The sequence below is a fragment of the Chlamydotis macqueenii genome, chromosome 14 (assembly GCF_036417535.1).
Source record: "Chlamydotis macqueenii isolate bChlMac1 chromosome 14, bChlMac1.mat, whole genome shotgun sequence".
Lineage (NCBI taxonomy): Eukaryota > Metazoa > Chordata > Aves > Otidiformes > Otididae > Chlamydotis > Chlamydotis macqueenii.
In genome coordinates this window covers 19694133-19713638 of record NC_141569.1, presented here as the reverse complement: position 1 = coordinate 19713638, position 19506 = coordinate 19694133, and the positions used below count along the sequence as shown (strand labels likewise).

The following is a 19506-nucleotide window of genomic DNA, read 5'->3' as shown; positions in this document are numbered from 1 at the left end:
AATGGAAGAAAGGTATTTTAGATATTAAATGTATTTATATCAAGAAGTTTTAGTGGGAGGTGTTTGCACTAAGATGTTCCGTATTCTAACTGTTCCTGTACCATTCATTATAATCGTTCACTTATCAGAGCCAACACGGTTGAAGGTAAAAATAGATCTGAGATGGAGAGAAGAGTTTGGCAAATTGCACGGTGTTCTGTATGTTTGTTGTATAAAAGTGATAGTGTGCCCCTACCAGTTTCACTGAGTCCTGGATCAATTAAATATTTATATCTGAGCTTAATTAAAAGCTGGCTAAAAAGACAGGGTTACAAGTGGAAAAAAGTCTGGGTTGTTGTTGTTGTTGAACTTTTTTACCAATTTTGAAGAAAAATTATTTGCTAAATATTTGTATGTCTGTCTTTCTTGCATCATGCATGGTTTTCCTTGTATTTTTCAAACGGGTGCTGAGCAGTAATCCCGTGTTGTACAGGAGTGAAAGACGGAATTTGGGATCGTTGAGGCGGTGGGCAGAAGGCGCGATTTGAGATGCAGTGGTACAAGCGTGTTGCGCAGACGTACGCCCCGTTATGTTACTGTCCGTATACTCTGTCAGAGGTGCAGGAGCAGGTCAGGTTAGGTTTTGCCTTTCTGTCTCCAGTCTGGAGAGCCAACGCTCCATCTCCAGCGCTCTCCTGCCGGGGTGTGTTGGGAACGGTACCAGTAGGCTGTTACGCTCTGTGGCTGCCGTTTACGTTGAAGCCGTGTCAGTCATTGTCCTTCTGCTTGTATTTTCAAAAGCCGCTTCCAGCAAGTGGAAGAGTGTCTGCATGGTCCGTAACAAGCTTCTCAAGTGATCTTTCAGTCTTGTGATTCCCGAGATGACAGCCGTATTTATAACGCCTGTCCAGGCATTTTGTCTGTGTTCTGAGGTAGTTGCTGAAAATATTCTGTGGATGTAAATCTTGGAGGTTGCTGGCCAGAGCCACTCAAAACCCAGTTTACCCGTCTGCGGATTGCAGTTCATGTGATGCTATCACTATGGATTTGCCATTTCTTTTTTCATGAGATGGCGTAGTCCGTTTGTGGGGACGCAAACTAATCAATAGGATTACCCGGGGCCGTGGGCACGTACGATCACAGAACCTTTTTACCATCACAGTTTCACTGACAGTAATTTGAAAAGCGACGTAAGTGACAAGGGATTATTCATGTCTCTGTTTTCCTGACTTCAGATGGAGGCAATACCCTTGGGGTGCTTGAGACAGTAGTTTAGTATTTTTGATCCTATTGCACCTCAGTATCAGATCTCCCAAATCTTTTCTCGACTTTAAAAAAAATACAATAATTGTTACATTTTCTGTGAGATCAGCCATTTACATTTCCAACTGCTTCTTTTTAATGTTTGTTTATGCTCTTTTTTTCCAATGTAAATATTTGTCTAGACTTTTCAAACTGTAAACATTTTTTGGTAGTAATAATTTTTCAACAAAAGGTGAGCACCCAGCTGTGTACTTATGTTTATTAGAGTTCTTAGAATATGTCTCTGGAGTAAAATAGTCTCCATGGGGTGGAAATGAAATAATTGGTGTTGTCACTGGTAAGCGTAATAACATCTAATTGGCTTTAATTCTGAGGACTCCTGCTGTTTTATCAATGTGTCAAAACCACAGAGCTCTCCGGATAAGTACGTGTCGGTATTCCTGAAAAAACTGCAAGGAGAATCCTATTATACTAAATATTAATTCTCAAATTAATTCTAGTTACAGTTTTGGTAATAAATTGTTTATCAAAATGACGTTTGTTTTCAGTAGAATATGTAGACTGAGAGAACTGCAGTTTCTTCTCCAGTGTGCTACAGGTTCCCCGTAAAACCCTCTGGTCGTAACTTTCTGTGTGTAATCCTTCAGTAAAATACAGCCACCTTCGAGTTCAGCATGGCAAATACTGAATAATGCATAAAACCACTGCGTGAGTTAGAAGAAGCTTATGAAGTGCAGCACCCGCGGGGAAAGGCAGAAGGGCAGTGCCACTGGGGAGGCAGCACTGATGCCGAAATCTTTGGGAGGGCGAGGGAGACACAGAATCACAGGATTGTTCAGGTGGGAAGGGCCTTTTAACGGCCATCCAGCCCAACCCCCCTGCCAGGAGCAGGGACATCTCCAACCGGATCAGGTTGCTCAGAGCCCCGGCCAACCTGGCCTGGAATGTTTCCAGGGATGGGGCATCCACCGCCTCCCTGGGCAACCTGGGCCAGTGTTCCACTACCTTCAGTGTAAAAAAATTTTTCCTAATATCTAATCTGAATCTACCTCCTTCTGTTTTAAAACCATCACCCCTGCCCTATCACAGCAGGCCCTGCTGAAGAGTCTCTCCCCACCTTTCCTGCAGCCCCCTTCAGGCACTGGGAGCCACTCTCAGGTCTCCCCGGAGCCTCCTCTTCTCCAGGCTGAACAGCCCCAACTCTCTCAGCCTGGCCTCACAGCAGAGCTGCTCCAGCCCTCTCAGCATCTGCGTGGCTTCCTCTGTGCCACCCATCATGGACATCAAGAGAAAAATCCACTTGGATTTCACTGATCAGATGTGTCCACTCCCTCTGCTTGGTACACCATTCAGAAGACAGGAGTGTAGTACTCAGTATCCCTTAAAAACCATTCTGGGGTTTATTCAGTGCTACTTTCTGTTACCCATCTTAGTGATCTTTCACCCAAACAACTCCTTCCCACCTCTCACCCACACCTCCCCAAAAAACTTGGTTTATATTTTAGTTATGCTAGAAACAGGTCCAAGATAGAGGAATAAGCATCTTCTAGAAGTCAGAACAACTCTATCGTTTGATAATTCCCAAACCAATTGCAGTGTTTCATACTATTACAGTGAATTCTCTGCAATAATAGAAAAAAGTTTTTGTTGGTTTTCCTCATGAATTTTAAAGCTTGGTTCCACTGTATGCAGTTGCCCATTTGTGTGTGTAACAGAATCAGAACCTGCATTTTGATTGTCTGGGGCCACAGTAGTTTTTACAGTTAGCTGAAGCTGTCTCATCAGGTTTTTGGCTTCCTGTTCAGTAGCTGCTAATTTCTGCATGCAGATACAGGGGTACAAGTTGTTCAAACTTGTACTTTTTGAGATCTGCAAGTGACATTTCTACAGATCAGCTCTTTATTTGAACATTTCTCATTTGTAACTAAGAATTTGTTCTGGTTTCATGTCTATTAAGTGCAGTTTCAAAGCGTTATTTCAGTGGAGGACTGGAACAAAATTGTGTGTCTCTATCCATGCTGCGTTAGAATACAACAATTCCAGGAGGTCTTGCGTCTCTTCTAGCCACAGGCTTTAGACTGATGATGCACTTGTTTTTCTTAAATAGAAGTCTTGAACGAGTTGAGGAGCTGGCCCAAACTTCGGGGCCTCACACGAGCCCCCGTGCAGACCTGTGTCGTTCCAGCCTTACCAAACAGTGGCAGGTACTCCTGGGTGAGTGTTCAGTTCTGTTGCGTAGTTTCAGTTTACACATCAAAGCTGTGTGTATACTATTATGCAACAAGTGATAAACATCAACCTGCGTATATGGAATTACAAATGTTCAAATCTCAGTCAGTATGATTTTTAAAATAAATTCAGCATGCTTTTGACCCAAAAAATCCTTTAATTTTACTTACAAACAACTGACCCTCAGAAGGATCATGAGAAGGGTATAGATGTTATTACGGACAGTGTAAATCAAGAAATGGACCAGACGAGCATCAGGTTATTTCTGTGTATCCCTCTCTGTCTTCGTTCAGCAGTAAACCAGAGCTGGTCTCAGAGCTGTTCCCTTGTGCCCCCGTTGCCCGTAGCTTGCAGCAGCGTGGCACGGGTGAGGTACGGAGGGCTGTGAGCGCAGGGTCAGTTAGTGCGAGGTGGCGGCAGAGAAGTCCCTAATCCTGTGTGTTTGCTGCCGAGAGCTGAGGCTGCAGCGCTGATGTTGGTGGGGACAAGGGGAATAGCGAGTAACGACGAGGATACACTGCCTTCCTTTGTGCTAGCTGTGTGGTTACCAGTAAGTGCAATTACTTTATTTTAATTTTCTTTGGATTTTATGTGGGTTTCTAGAAACTATTTATTTGGTTTCTGAGCTTTTAAGACTTCTGTTTCGTACAACTCAGTATCTTTGGCTTCAGGAAGAGAAACTGGCTTTGAAGGGTTCTCTAAGCCTTGGTGATCTAAGTGGACATAACTGCAAAATATTTTAGGATTGAATTCTTTCTGAGAGTAATGAGACTTTCTTTAGCTTCACGTATCTGCTCAAGCATCTGAGCAACGCCAGTCTTTCATGCATTTACCCTTGCACCGGCCCTCTCCAGCGTTGCTCCTGTGTAGTTGCTGCTTGGACACGGAGCAGCAAGATCCACCGGCTCGTGTACCGACTTTCCAGGCAACTGTGCGTAACTGGGCTGAGCATAAAGAACCTGCCTAACCCGTAAGAGTTTTGTGCTCCTGCCTTTTCAGCTAACAGATCCTTAGCATCTGCAAATAAAGCTTCCCAGAAATCCGTGGATTTCTTTGGCTTAGTGCTGAGGTAGCTTTACTGTGGTAGTGCTGAACGCCACTCTTCATTAATACCATTGCGCTAATAATTCCTGCATAATTGAATGTCCCGAGTGTCATTGATGCGGCCTGTGGTGGGAAGAGAATTAAACTCTGCTGTTCTTAAGCCTTAAGCTGACAGCCCAGTCGTTTGAACAGTCTTCTAAAAACTGAATATTTATTGAATACTCAATTTTTGTGTCTGTACTCCTATCATTTGTTTAGGAGGGGAAAAAGAAAAAAAAAAAAAAAGGAGGAGAATCATCCAATATATTTGAATGATACTTACCACATGTTGGATATCCTGAATTAATGTGTCTGGTAGGGCTGGGTAGCGTGGATTATAAAGTTGCTGTGGTATGAAATTAATTTATTTCCCGTAGCTTTTGTGGAGTGCAAAATGGTTCACCAGACATATACAGAGCATCGCTTTCACTTCATGTGCTTATGCTGCGTCTGTCCAGCTTTTAATTTGTTTCTCTACAAAAACAGAAGGAGGGAAGGACGAGTTTCTGAAGATCCAGCTATCATTTCTGCAAGAATATGGGTCACTTCATCATTCTCCCTGCTTCCATTTTTTCTGAACCCCGGGCTATTCCAGTTGATCCGGATCTCGACGTGAAAGCTTCTCTCTGTCCCTCCCTTTTACAAGCGAACTGGTGGTGGCTGGAGGTGGGGGATCGAAGCGGCACGCTGCTGATGCTCGCCCTGTGAGGCAGGGAAGGTAGCAGTGCTCCCTCAGGGAGGGAACGGCAGCCAGGGCTCCAGGCCTGCTAACCCTGGGCAGGAAAACGGGAAACACGCAGTGCTCCACTACGGTCAGTGGCCCGTTGGGCGGCAGTCACTGCCCCGTGCCACTGCCACCTCAGTCAGCAGAACAGCTTCGTCCTCTGGTGTGTCAGGCTGCGGTTCCCTCCCCGGGTAATTCCCTGCGCGGGGAAAAGCTGCAGAGCAGCCAGTAGACAGGGTTTCCTCTGCAGACGGGGAGAGGGGAGGCTTACTCAGCTCTTCAGCAGGAGGGTAAAAATACATTTTATTTTAATGCTGTGGAAAATATTTTAGATTTACATTTCTATACCTAATTTCTGGGTAGAGATAATATACTTTCATGGATTCCTGTGTGACTGTTGAGTAAGCTCATCATTTTATGTTTCAAAACAAGAAGAATTACCTTTTTTAATGGAGATATGTCTGTACTAGCTGCCAATTTTGTATAATATATATATGTGTGTGTGTGTGTTTGTTTATATATGCACACAAAACTCAATTCAAGTTGTTGAAAAGTTTGGTAGCTGAATAAATCTTAGGCTTTTTACCATCATTTAGTATTTGGAGACTGCGTAAACCTGGGATTTTGCAGTGTTGTGTAACTATTTCCACAACTTGTGATCCAAAGAGTGCTTTTGTTGGAGTTGGCACTGCTGCTCTGTCAGCCTTAGGTCTCTGTTTGTGTCACCGTGTACGTGAAATTACAGTGAGCTACAGTAAGGGTTGTACAGTTGCATTCACCAAGTAGCCAATGCCGTCTAATTGCTGCCTGGCTTCAGGAAAGAAGTTCTTGGAAGTGACTTAGGATTTTGACTCTGTTTGCGTGCTCATCATCCTTGCCCTTTGCTCTTCATAGGTTTGAGGGCAGCTCCTTGGGCTGATTTGTCTTTATAATATTTTATGTGGTACAGAATATCTGTAATGCTGTTTTTTGAACAGAAGGAAACAAAAAGTGATTAGTTTTACAAGCCATGCTTTATCATTTGTCATATTTGCAGAATTTTTTCCAAACGTTCTTTTGTAACTGACTCTGTGGAGTCAGTGTAATCTGTTTTTCAGAATACCAGCGTCTTGTTTACTGATTTTTATTCTTTTATAGGCTTGGCTGAACTGACTATCTCACAGCAGTGTTGAAAATCATTGCGTCCCACACAGAATGCCTATGTCCATCCCGTGTGCGATCCATGGGCTGTCACTGAGCTAAAGCTCGCACCTGGTGCGCGGCCCGCGTGTTTTGTCTGTGGTAGCGGGTTACAAAAGCAGAGGGGTGTGAGATACTTAGAGAACAGGGCGATTTGAGTCGGACTGGGTTTACAGTCACTGTGGGAGGATCACTTCAGAAGTGATAAAATGACGTTGGTCAGCTGTTCGTGTGTCAGTTATAAATGAGACCGTTCATATAGGAATGGCACTGATCGCAAAAGCGTCGAGCTGCCGCGATGCGCCCCGTGTCAGCGGGGAGCTCCCCGGTGCTCCGTGGGCTTCAGCCCCGGCTCTGCCTGCCACATCAGCGGCTCCTCAGCCTTGGTGGAGCTTGACTGCGAACCGCACAGCTTCCCCGCTCTGCCAGCCCTGGTTATCACCGTGGCTTTGCTTGGGGACTGCGTGGAGTCAGTATGGTTCTGTAGATGGTTTCTGCTAAGAAGTAACCATGTATGATGCCATCGCTCAGTATAACGTCTGTTTTAAAGAGCTAAGTATAGTACCTAGTTCGATATCATATCTGGTTTATGGGTGGGTAAATTAATTGACAAAGTTACTAACAGGGAGGGGGACCAGTGCAAGGGAGCAGGGGGTAAGAAGAGAGCCCGCGGCCCCCGCTCTTCGCTGGCTCTGTGGTTGTGACTCGGCCCTGGTCCTTGGACAGCCTCCCTCCACGCACAGCTCTGTGGCAGCTGAGATCATCCCGTGCGCTCCAGCCAGGAGATCTGCGAGGGGAATGTCTGGGCCCTCTTCCCAGACCCTTTGCCAGCGGTAAGGGCTATCTGGTGAATCAGCTTCCCTGTTGTTCTGACACAGCCTGGACCTGCTGCCCTCGGGGGCATAGTGCAGGGCTCAGCTGTGCGCCCCGCCTTCTCCAACAGAGGGGGCTGCGTTTTGTTCTCGTTTTTGAGAACTGCAATTTGTGTAGCCTTGCTATTACCAAAAATCTACATGGCCTCACATAGATTCTCAGAGTTGCAGTGATGATTGCATTTACAGCAGATAGAAATAAATGACAGGCTGACCCGTTTCATAACGTTTATTTTAACCTTCTGCCCACAAATGGCAGTCGTTTTACATGAGGAAAGCTGCTGAGGCCTGTCACAGAATGTGTTTCAATTACTCAATCTGAAATATGTAAGATGCCCTTTGATACAGCCCAGAGGGGTTAGGAGAGAATTTGCCAAACAGCCGAAGAGTGGCTTTGGGTCAAGCGCCCTGAGAAGCAGCCTGCGACCGACCGTCTTACACTTACTCCTATTTCATGGCATTTACCTCCTGTGCACTTCGTGTTCTCGCTGTTGCACCGTGGCTGTTGAAGTGTAACGTAACGCCGGTGTGTCTGGGCTCGTGTATGTGCGTGCACACATACGGCTTTGGGTACCGCGTGCATGCGCGGCAGTGGCGCACGTAGTCCTGTTACCGCAGAAGGAGTTGTCCAGCGGCATGCGTTTGGAAATGGTGGGGTTTTAGACTCGGACTTGGTTTGATCTTAATAGAGTTTCAATAGCTTGTGTTCTTTCTGTCTTTCAAAGCACATCTGAATTCCTGTTATTCGTAGGGTTTTGCACCTTGAGAAGAGTGCGTGTTTCTTGTTTTCGCTCAGAGTTTTTACAGGTGCTTGTGCGGCTACGTTGTATAACTCTTGCAGGGCTAAGGGAGGGAGACCTGAAAAGTGACAGCAGCTTTGGAGGAACTGGCGTGGTTTCGTAACCAGATCTTACTCTTAACTTATACTGGGGTTCAAGTTTGTCTGTGTCTGTTTATAAGCTTAAATAGGTGATATCTCAGAAAAGGTGACACATCATTAACAAAAAATTGCTAGCATCACTGTAGAGAGATTGTGTAGTCATTGCTTTTGAAACGTACTGTTTTGCCTGTTGTCTTCTCTACAAAAGTTTAAATGGAAAAGCATAAATCTCTCTTCCGCTCTTCGGAATGAATCTGTTCTTCTTGTCCACGTCCCACCCACAACGGTGATCCTGCAGTATTCACAGTAGCGAGCTGTAAAAGCACATGTAGAGAGGATTGTTGCGTCTGCTGAGGTACTGAATAAAAGGAGGATTTCCTGTCTTGACACAAGGTTTCATTGAAATAGAAAAAAATAAAAGGAAAAGAGTATATAAATACATGATGTTTGTCATTCTGATTCCAAGTAGGTGCTTTCCAGGATTTTCCTTTGGTTGTAGACATGTCTTTCCATTTATGGCTAGAAGCCGTATTATTACAGTACAAAGGTAATGAAATGTAATTGCAATTCTAGGCATCGCTTTAAGAATGTAAAAGCATATGAGAAGCATAAAGTCACTTTGACGTTCTGGGCAGTTGATGGTATCAGCAGTGAGCACGTGTGTATTAAATTCAGGTGGACTTCTCAAAAGTATTGAAAGTATTAGAGAAGTCTCATCTCCCGTACAGTATGCCATCACGTTTCTTTGTACAGATATGTACTTTGGGACTGCCAGGCTTCGAGAAGTTTGTCACACGGGGACTGAACTTGATTTTTCTGTCAAGTTTGTGCTGAACTGTTGTGCTGGCAGTTGGTAACAGAGCTTACTGATCGGTCCTTGGTAATAGAGGCTGCCTTTGTAACACTGGGCTTCCGTACGTCATGCTCCTCTCGTGCTGCGGTTCTAGGCCAGCAGTTATATGTGGTGACCAAGGCAATCGCCTCAGATGTGTTCACTGGAGAAAAAACATTATTTTGCTGTGAGATCATGTACTAGCTCATCATCTGCCTTTACAACCCCTACCACTCTTGAATGAAGCATGGAAAAACTTGGATTTAGGACTTTTAGATACCTAGACATTTAACTGCTTTTTATGCTCTTATTTCTTAGGCAGAGAATGAACCTACCATGCATGTATGAACAGTGCAAAGACATGCTTATGATTGCCCGCGAGCTGTCACGGCTTCAAGTCTCCTATGAAGAGTATCTCTGCATGAAAACGTTGCTTCTCCTCTCTACAAGTAGGTGGATCATTAAGTACCCGTGTGAACAGTACTATGAGTGTGCATGTGTACTTTAAAATTGTGTTGGATATCTGATAACAGATAGAAGTCAAAATGTGCTGCTTGGCCCCTGACTGTATCGGGCTAGTGAAGGGGGTTCTGCTTTTAGCAGGTACGAGACATTCATGCTAAGGTATCACAGATTGTGTCCAGAACTTTGCAGAGAGGCCGAACAGAATTGCGATTTAAAATTCTTAAAAAATACATCACAAGCTAGCTGAGTACTCCAGGACCCAAAGAAATGGTCAGAGCCATGATTTCATGTCTGTGAAATTTTTTTTTTTTTAAACATCCCCTCCCAACAAACATCCCCTCCCTCTCCCGCCCCCTCCCCCAAAAAAAAAAAAAAAAGAGACGGAAAGATTTTTCAACATAGTGCTGCTACATGCTGACAAGTAAATGCTTTTCAAAGTTTAGGCAGTTCGTTACACCGAGGGCTCGGACATTCCTTGTCTTTAATATTTCCAGTGAATGATAGCATAGATTCTTAAAAACCAGTGAGAACCCTGTAGCTTTGGGCTGTTCCCGAGTGAGGGCAGGAGGATGTTGTAACCCAGCGCTGTACGCGCGGCGAGGCCCCGGGTGCTGAGATGTGGGGCGCAGTGCGCGGCCGTGGCCGGCTCCTCCTCGCGCTGCCGGCCCGTCGCCTCGGCAGCCTGGCAGGGACGGCGCGGCCTCGCCTGCCAAGCCCAGAACTGGGACAAGGGCTCTTTTCACAGGAAAACTCAGCTCCACGCTGCTGTGGGCTTTGTAGGAACTCGAAACTTCTCCGAAACTGCAGATTTAAAGCAGTTTCTGAAAGATCTCCTGAAAATTCCTCATGTGTTTTGGATGTGGTGCAGGCCAACTTTCCTCGCAGGAATTGGAAACTTCCTTAAAGGAATTTCCATGGCAGAAGTGGGGAAGAGACTACACTGGCAAAAATAAGCCCATTCATGAGTGAATATGGCAAGGACCGGCGTTAACCAGCAGAAGGTCCCTTTGTTATGGTGACAGTGAAAGACAATATATTTTCACATTCTTTTTTAGTACATACATTGTGTAAGTGGTACATTGTGGAACTTCTGAAAATTGAATAGCTGGAATTTGTATGGCTTTCTAATCCGTGATTTCACAATTTTAATTTGTTTATTCTGATTCTGTGCAAGTTTTCCAAGAGAAGAGGAGCAGTAAAACAGGAATCGCATGCAGGTCTAGACAAATAGCTCACACAGATGTAGCTCGCAGACCTTTCCATTTAAATTATTGAAGCAACAGTTGACAGGCTGTCATCTCCTGTGTAGACAAGGCAGATGAGATACTTCCCTCGGACATCTCGGGGATGCTGGAAGGGCAGTGAAGGTTGGGTTTGTTAAGGAAGGGAGCGTGTTTAGTGGCTTCTTTCCTCCTCTCTTGCTTTCAGTCGGTTTTGTCTCAGCTCCCTCTCTTCTCTGTCTTCAGCTCTTAACATTCACTTCACCAAGGTAACGAAAGGCTTCAAATCAGGCATCTGAAGGACCACTGCAGTCCATGTGCTTGATTTGTGCTGATTTGTTTACTAGTCCTTGGCCTTTAGAAGGACCATCCTTGTAGGAGAAGGTAGGCACAGGGACTTAACATGGATTTGAGTCTGAATGTCGGCCTTGGTCCCCACACCTTGGGGTTCTAACCCACTGCTCCTCATCTGCCCGCTGTCTCTTGGTGCCCCATCTCCATTCCAAGAAGCTCTGCTCAAGATGGGATTCCTCCCCAGCTTGGGCAGTCAGGTTGTTGTCCAGTCTCTCTCGTACTGCCCTGCCCAGAGGTGTTAATGATCCACGTCGGGAGGGTTGCAACTAAATGAGCTTTCAAGGTCCCTTCCAAGCCAAGCCATCCTGTGATCCTGTCCTTGCTCTTCCCTTGGCACACGGAATTTTTATGGTATCTTTCCAGTGTCACGTTTCCCCAGACATCAAATAATGACGGAATTCATAGATGTGTAATGTCTTAAAGGTTCGTATCAATGTTACAGTTCCGAAGGAGGGCCTGAAGAGTCAGTCTCTGTTTGAAGAAATCCGCATGACATACATCAAAGAGCTGGGAAAGGCCATAGTGAAAAGAGAAGGGAACTCCAGCCAGAACTGGCAGCGGTTCTATCAACTGACTAAGCTGCTGGACTCTATGCATGATGTAAGTTCTTCAATGAGTGCTGTAGGCTTTTTTTTTTTTTTTTAAGGGTAAATACCGGGGGAGGGCGGATGAGAGGATGCGATCGTGCTCCCTTACTGTCTAGCTAAAGGCGCACAGAAAGAGGTGAACGTGGTGCTTTCAGGCTACGTTTGCAGTGGACTCCGCAGCAATTAATATTATAGTTAATATGTTTTTCAATCTCTTTAGTTTTTAAAAATGTTGTTGCTTTAAAGTGGAGGAACTCAGAAACTTTAAATTACTTTGCAGTAGTAGCAGAGATGTGAAGTTTAAAAACTACTATCAGAGAAAAAATATGCAAGAATCTATGGAAGTGTTTGAAATTGCGTTAAATTAATGCGTCAGTGCTATTTTTACTATTAGTAGTGGTCTAATTTTGCAAGGAATTTCAGAATTTAGGCTGTCTCCTTTTGCGGTGTGTACTCTAAGTTGTGCACGTAGTCCAAAGTAGTTCAAGTAGCGTTTGAGCTGGATAAGGCAAGGGAAACTTTGAGACCTCAAAATTTTTTTTTTTTTTTCTTGTTAGTCTACCAAAGCACCTGGAAAGATCTTGTTAAGCCTGTCCACATGTTGATATGCTGGGATGGGAACGGATGCAAAATCTCTTAGGGGTTTGTGAAGGCCTTGCTCCGTCCGTTCCCTTGTTCGGTCCTAGAGAGCCGGTTACCAGAGTTGCTCGTTAACCCGGGGCCGAGGGTGCCGCTCGCCCGCTGTGGCCGGTGTTGGCTGCGCAGGGCGAGAGCTGGGGAGCGGGGAGGCTGTCGTTGGCCGTGCTGCCGCGTCCGCTTGTGTGACAGTAACGCTTTGCTTTGTCACTTGTAGGTGGTTGAGAATCTTCTGAGCTTTTGCTTCCAGACATTTTTGGATAAATCCACGAGTATTGAGTTCCCAGAAATGTTGGCAGAAATCATCAGCAATCAGATGCCAAAATATTCAAATGGAAATATCAAGAAGCTCTTATTTCATCAGAAGTGACTGCCTTAATACAAAAGGGTTGCCTTAAGAAAACGTCAAAAGATAGCTTTTTTTTTTTTTTGTAAAGAAAAAACCTACCAGACTTGTTAATTTTGTCCTTGCAGCGGTGTTTCTTTTGTAATTATGCACTACATGTGGTTTACAGAGGGCCAAGATTTAGGCTATAGAAGCAGCGGATTTCTCACATTTGGTAAATAACTGGGGAGAAAGGAAAGGAAAATAAATCGTGCTTGTCAGAAGTTCTCTCTCCCCTCATACAACATCCGTGGATGCATCAGAACCACCAGTGACAAGATCTGAGGCTGTGTTATGAACATTCTGCTAATTAACTTCTGCAGTTGGCTGGAGACAATTTTCTAGGCTTTTTTTTTTTTTTTTTTTTTTTTTTTTTTAGTAAAGTGTTTTGGATTTTTTTTTTAAAGTTAAGGTAGCATTTTGGTTTATGCATGTAACCTGAAGAAAGTTTACAAGTGTATATCAGAAAAGGGAAGTTGTGCCTTTTATAGCTATTACTGTCTGGTTTTAGCAATTTCCTTTAACTTTATATACCGTGAACTAGGCTTGTTCATTTTTTCTTACATAATTTTTTTGTAATACTTCAAGATGCCTATTGTACAGCTGGTTTTTTAAGGTGGGGCAGCTCGTAGCTTTCCTAAATGACCTCTAGACATTAATCCTTGAGTTATCTTCATGTGAAAATGGGTTGGGCTTTTCTAACCTAATAGCTTTCAACGTCAAAGTGACCGTAAAAATTTGGCATTTTTTAAGGGCCAGGGTGGGTGGGAGAACATTCTCAAGTCTAATTTAAATGAAACAAATACTTTTGGTACACGTGCAAAAGTGTTGGATATGCAGATTCGTAGAAAATTAACCCAGTCCTAACTGGATATAAATGAGCAGGTTATTTTGTATATTGAAAAAATAAAAAAGCCTGATTTTTTGCATATAATGCAACAGCCATAACTAAGAGTCATGGGCTGCATTGATGCCAAGAGGATCAGTCCTGACTGCCCATCAGGAAATTTTCAGGAAAATATGCATAGCTTACGAAAAGTTTACTTCTGTGTGGAGAAACTCACATTTTCTATACACTTAAATCTGTCATCGTACAAGTATATTCGGAAAATGCCGTCGGCTGAGGCAGGAATGTGATTACGCCCAGCGGTTTGGTTTCGTTCTGTTTCCTCGTACCGACCCTAGAACCTTCTCGCCGGTGAGGTGTTTGCCATCGCGCAGGCAGCGGAGCGGGGCGGCTGCGCTGGCTGTGGCTCTGGACACACAGACTCCAAACCCGCGCGGTTAGAGACCCATTTTCACATCTCCACCCGTCACTGACTGGTTCGTCCTTGTTCCTGGAGAGCAGGAAAGCTCCGCTACTGATGTTGTGCTCTTCGAGTCGTACACCAAACTTTCTGTCCTTGTAGGGCTGCATCCCTCATACCGAATGACTAGCGTGCCATACAATTACCATAGGTCTTGTGAATTTCTCCTGTTGCCATCGAGAACGATATTTTAAAACGTTTAGAAGCTGTAGTAGCCTTTTCTACGTGCACCTTAACAATTTTCTGTATCTCGAAATTTAAATATTTATGAAGCCACTCTAAAATTTGATTTTTTACTCAAAGTGGCCAGATTATTTGTGTAAGAGAAATGAGAAAGATCATCTGATAAAATACGAAACCTAATATATTTTTATATTTAGTTATAGATTCAAGTATGTATAATCAGTATATTCGCTGATCTGAGAAAAGAAGGGAAGGGCTACTGCAGCTTTAAAGGCAATTTATTAAATGATTGTAAAATAGCTTGTATAGTGTATAATAAGGATGATTTTTAGATGACAGATTGCTTTATCATGATACATGTAATTATATTTTTTGTAGGGGTCACAAATATGCTGAATGGTAACCCGTACCAGTTGTGGTTTGTCTGGAGGCAGTGCCGGAGGCAGCGGTGTTCCGTATCCAAAGAGGTGCTCTGTTCGGGAAGGAAGCCCCGCGTCCGGTGGGTGGGCTCAGGGCTGGGCGGTGCTGATCGAATCACTGTGTGAAAATCCAGGCTGGGGCTTGGGTGGCGTGCTCCTATCTGTGTGGCTGGGTGCCGGCCACGGTGCAGTGCTCGAGCAGAGCTCCGCTGCAAAAAATGGAAGCGGGAGAGATGTGCGCGCCTGCGCGCACACGCCTCCGAACGTTCGGGGTTCGTCTCCTACACAGCCTCGCCTCCACAGCAGCACAGCTTGAAGAATCTGGCGATAACGCGCACCCGGGTACCAGCGCTGTGTACATCCAGGGCACGGGTTGGTCGCATGCACGAGAACGCTGCGGTTCTTCACAAAAGCTGGTTTCCGAGGGACATGGGAAACTAAATTTTCATCCTTTCTTAAATCTCTTTTTGAATGTTCTACCTATTAAAAAAGATACTATATTCAGTGCTTTGGAGTAAAGTATCATCTTCAATAAAATGTAATCATTCTCTTCTTTTTGAATGGTCTGTAAGGAATATCTACGTTTTGTAGCAGTTAAGGTATTCAGTATTTCCATTGCAACTTCCAGCCCAGCTCAAGGAAAGTACTCGCCTGTGGGATAGACAGGAGTTTCTCACTGTCTGGGTTCAGGTGGGCTCTTCAGTTAAGAGCAAAACTGTTCCTACTTCGGAGAATGTTTTTTAAAATTGCATCCCCGACACCTCGATGGGAGCTTGTGTGGAGGTGGGGTGAGCGTGGGCGTGCCAGCGCGCACGTGTGCAAGCCTTGCTGCATTTGTGTACACAACGGTAGAAAACTTTCCTTTTTTGCCAGCGGAAGAGTAACGGCAGTGAACGCGAACAAACAATCAGCGCTCGAGGGAACTGGTAACGTAGGAGGAGAGGCACTCTGCCCGTCTGTCTGTGTGCCTGTACATTCAGTTTTAGTTTGTGGATTTAAGGAAAAAAAAAAAAAAGGAAACTGTGATGTTAGAAGAAAGCAATCGTCCTGTACGTGCTGTTAGGTTTTAAACTTCACGATTAAAAATACGTAGTGCGTAGTGAGCAGTGAGCAGTCCGTGTCCTGTGTGTCCGTAGTCCGTGTAGCAGTGGGTAGTATCTGCACTCTGGATAAAGCAGGGAGAATTCTGACTTTGTCTCTTCAGTGCCTTATCACAAAGTGCATGCATCCGACCGAGGGACGGCCACCGCCGCAGCTCGGGGCGCGCCGGGGCGGCGCGCTGGAACCCGCGCCCGCCAGACGCTGGGAATGGCCTTACGGAGGAGAAGCCAGGAGCAGGGATGGAGAGGAGCCGCTGCCGGCCTCGCGCCGCCCGGGCATCGCCACGGCGGCAGGCGCAGAGCGGGTCTGGGGCTGCGCAGCTGGGAGGGAGGGCACTGGGAAGAGGTGCCAACCGAAGCCCAAAAATGACCTCGCCCTTTTCACAGAAAAAGGTAGAAAACAGGAGGCAGCGCCTGGCTGAGCGTCGGCTCCATCCCGTCTCCCCTAGTCGAGTGAGGAGCTCAGGTCGTACCTTGGCGCGGGAATTTTACGGGACCGTAACTCTGGCCAAGCCCTGTCCTTCCTCAGCCCGGTCCGCAACCGCGTGTTGCTGAGCCGTCGACGTCGCGAAGGAACCAAATTTTCGGGAGAGGATTAGGGCCTCTGCAGCACAGCGAGAGGCAGCGGTTTTCTGAGGAAAGGCTGCGTGTGTGAAAATATCCCCCGCCTCCAAACTAACTCGTGTAACAGCATAGAGTCAGCGATGTGTCATTATTCTATTTTGTATATTAAACAAAAGTATATGCTGGGGACAAATCCTATATCATACCGGTGTATGGCATTATTAAAAAAAAAATCATTATTTTTATCACAGTAATTTTAAACAGCATAAAAAATTAAACCAGTGACTCCTGTTTAAAAATAAAAGTTGTAGTTTTTTATTCATGCTGAATAATTCTGTAGTAACAAGTCTGTAGTTTTCACCTACTCAGTGAAATGTTGGACTGTAAAAGCTTGTGTGGAATTGTTGAACATTTATTTTTTCATTTAAATTTGCTGTTCTGGTAATACAAAGCCACACATCTGTACAGAAGTTGCGGTAAATGTGAGCCATTTACAGCAATGCCGAATAATGGACAGAAACCGTATAATAAAATTCTGCTTTTTTCATTAAACGGCTCCGGAATGGTTTTGTGGAGTTGCTGCTGCGTGTCTGGAAAGGGCTGGTCGGCACCCGAGCCGCTTCGGTTGTGTTTTCATTATTCACCTCGTATGCGAGACTCACCTGTGCTGTAGCTGATTGCTGCCGCAGTTCAGTCGAGTGGGAGAGGCGCTGGTAACTGAGCCCAGAGGGGCAGTTTAACGGAAAGCCCTTCCCGGCGCTTCCCGAGCCTTGCCAGGTTTGCCGTTGCGTTCGGAGCGTCCGTTTTGTGGAGGGGAACCTGCCACAGGTTTCTGAGGCAGTCGGCAGCAGATCTGAGCAGAGGGGCGTGTGCGCGCATCAGGACGACTGAACCAGGGGAAGGAGCGCGAAGCGTGTGTAGGAAAAATTGGAATTGATTTGGAATTTGTTTTGTTATTGCAATGTTTCTGACACTTGTCAGGACGGTGATGAAGCCTCCATAGCAAGGTGGGTACCGGACACAAAAAAGTCAGTGATAGAAGGAAAATAATATAAAATAAAATGCAGCGCATTGGGTGGGAGCGAGGGGCGGAGGGGCCGGCGTTGGGACACCCGCCCCGCCAAGGGGACCCGGTCTGGGGCTGAAACCGCCCTCGGGCAGCGGGGCAGCACCCTGCGGCACGGGGCCGTGGCTTTCCAAAAGCAGAATTTAACCAAACTTGCGAAGCGCTTCCTGAAGTAGCAACGCTGAAGAAGGCCGCTCCAGCGGCGGACGGCGGTGAGGACGTTGCACTTGGTGTTCAGGTCTCACAGCCTCGGAACAAAAACCACTGCCACAAGATGCCTTTCCTGCTTTGTGACCGTTGGGGTTTTATAAAGCAGCCTGGCTTCAAACCATCAGTAAATACAAGCGCTGAATATTTCTCCTTAATGTGGCTCACGCCTTTACCCCCGTTGAATTGCAGCGTGAGGTTTGTGCTGTAATAAAATCTCGTTTAACAGCAACAGAAAATGCCAGCTTCCCCGCAGGGAGTGGTGTCGTCGAGTTGTTTGCCATTAAAACGAAGGCTTTTAGGGAAACGTCAGGCTGGCGCTTTCCAAGCTGGATGGCTGCAGGTTGGGGCCGGAGGCAATGCAGGAGCAGGGTTTAGGAGAACGACCGTTTGTGTGACGGTTCGGGAAAGATGCTTCCAGGAGATGCAGCCGCTATGAAGATAGGATAGCGGCTTTGGGGCCGCGGTAGCAGCCATGGGCTCCAGCGCGCGGCGTGGCGGGGTCCACTGGTACCAGACCTCCTCCCGCATTCTCCTGTTGCCTTTACAAAATCATTTGCCTCAGCCGTACCTGGACTAAGTGGTGCGAAACCAGAACCCACCTGGCTGTAGGGTTTCTGTGTCTCCGCAGCGCAGCCGCCCGCGCGCCCTTCCCGCGGCGGCGGCCGCTGCTCGGGGCGTGGCGGGGGGATGCGGGGCTCTGCCGCGGCGCTGAGCTGTGGGGGGGACGGGCACCCCCTGACGTGCTGTGCCGTCTCCGCAGTGCTGTCCTGGGCTCCGGCTTCATCTTCCAGGAAATTCGGATGCAACCCAGCATGAGGCTGAAATGGCTGATTTTTGCTTTGTTCACGCTATCCCAATAAAATGATGGAATTCCAGGCTGGTTTGGAAAAGATGCCATCAAATGCCATTTTTACAGTCCTGCCATTTAAGATTTCCCAGCTCGAGCACTCTCGACTTCGCGTTTGCCGCTGGGACGGCCCACAATGTGCCGCTTGATCCTTGGCTGTTCCGTGCTTCAGCGCGAGCGTGTCGTGCTGCAGGCACCGGGGCAGCTCTGCCCGTCGGGCTCGAGCGCGGGGGTTTCACGGAACGCAGCTCCTTGGCCACGCGGTTGTGGTTATCCCCCCGCGGGTCGGCGCTGCTCTCGCTGGGCTCCGTTGGGCCGCGTGCCGGCGGGTTCGTTTCCTTTCCTTATCGAGATCACCGATAACTTCATTTACTGACGGGCCTGATAACGTTTTATATGGGGCACGCAGAGTGTAAAATTAAAACCTGTAAATAGTCACCTTGTCAAAGTGTGACGGGAGGAGCGGTGCCTGGAGAAACCCTCCAGCAGGGATTAAAGTTCGTTGATCTCCAGTGCCCGAGCCCATGGAAGAGCTGATAAAAAACTTGGTTCGGAGCCAGACTGGGGGTGGGGGGGTGGTAAATATCCGTGCGCAATGCAGCACAGGCTTGGCGCAGCCCCGAAGCGTGGTTGGGGCTGTTCGCTGAGGTCACGACAGGGACCTTCACGTTTCAAACTCACAAGTACTGGAATCCTTCTAATACAGGCTGTGGAGTCAGGATCAGCCCACGTGAAGAGGTTGTGGGGAAACTGCTGATGCAGCAGCTCATATGGCCGCTAATTGCGCTGCCGACGCGCTGGGACGGGGTTACACTTTCTGCTTGGTCTGAACAAGTGACCGGCCGTGCCCAGCGCAGTGCGGCAAGTGGCGCCGGGAGTGCTGGGGAGCGGAGCAAGGGGCCTCGTGTCCCCTCCCAGCCTGTGCCGGGGGAACGGGGATGAGACACACACCCAGCAGGGCCACGGCATCATTTTTTAACTCTCTTCAAGAATTTTTTTCTTTCCTTTTCCTTTTCCTTTTTTCTTGCTTTTCCTTTTTCTTTTCCTTTTTTCATTTTCCTTTTTCCTTTTCCCTCTTCCTTTTCCTTTTTTCCTTTTCCTTTTTCCTCTTCCTTTTCCTTT

General features: G+C 46.4%; 1 protein-coding gene across 2 annotated transcripts in view; it reads left to right on the top strand.

Moving 5' to 3' along the window:
* The window catches only part of NR3C1 (nuclear receptor subfamily 3 group C member 1), a 70169-nt gene extending 53356 nt beyond the window's left edge, over positions 1 to 16813 (top strand). For both annotated transcript variants that reach the window (XM_086759202.1, XM_086759203.1), the window contains exons 7-9: positions 9360 to 9490; positions 11523 to 11680; positions 12521 to 16813. In XM_086759202.1, the coding sequence (XP_086615328.1) occupies positions 9360 to 9490; positions 11523 to 11680; positions 12521 to 12673 (442 nt within the window). In that variant the 3' untranslated portion in view covers positions 12674 to 16813. The remainder of the gene's footprint in view (positions 1 to 9359; positions 9491 to 11522; positions 11681 to 12520) is intronic.
* The last annotated feature ends 2693 nt before the right edge of the window (positions 16814 to 19506 follow it).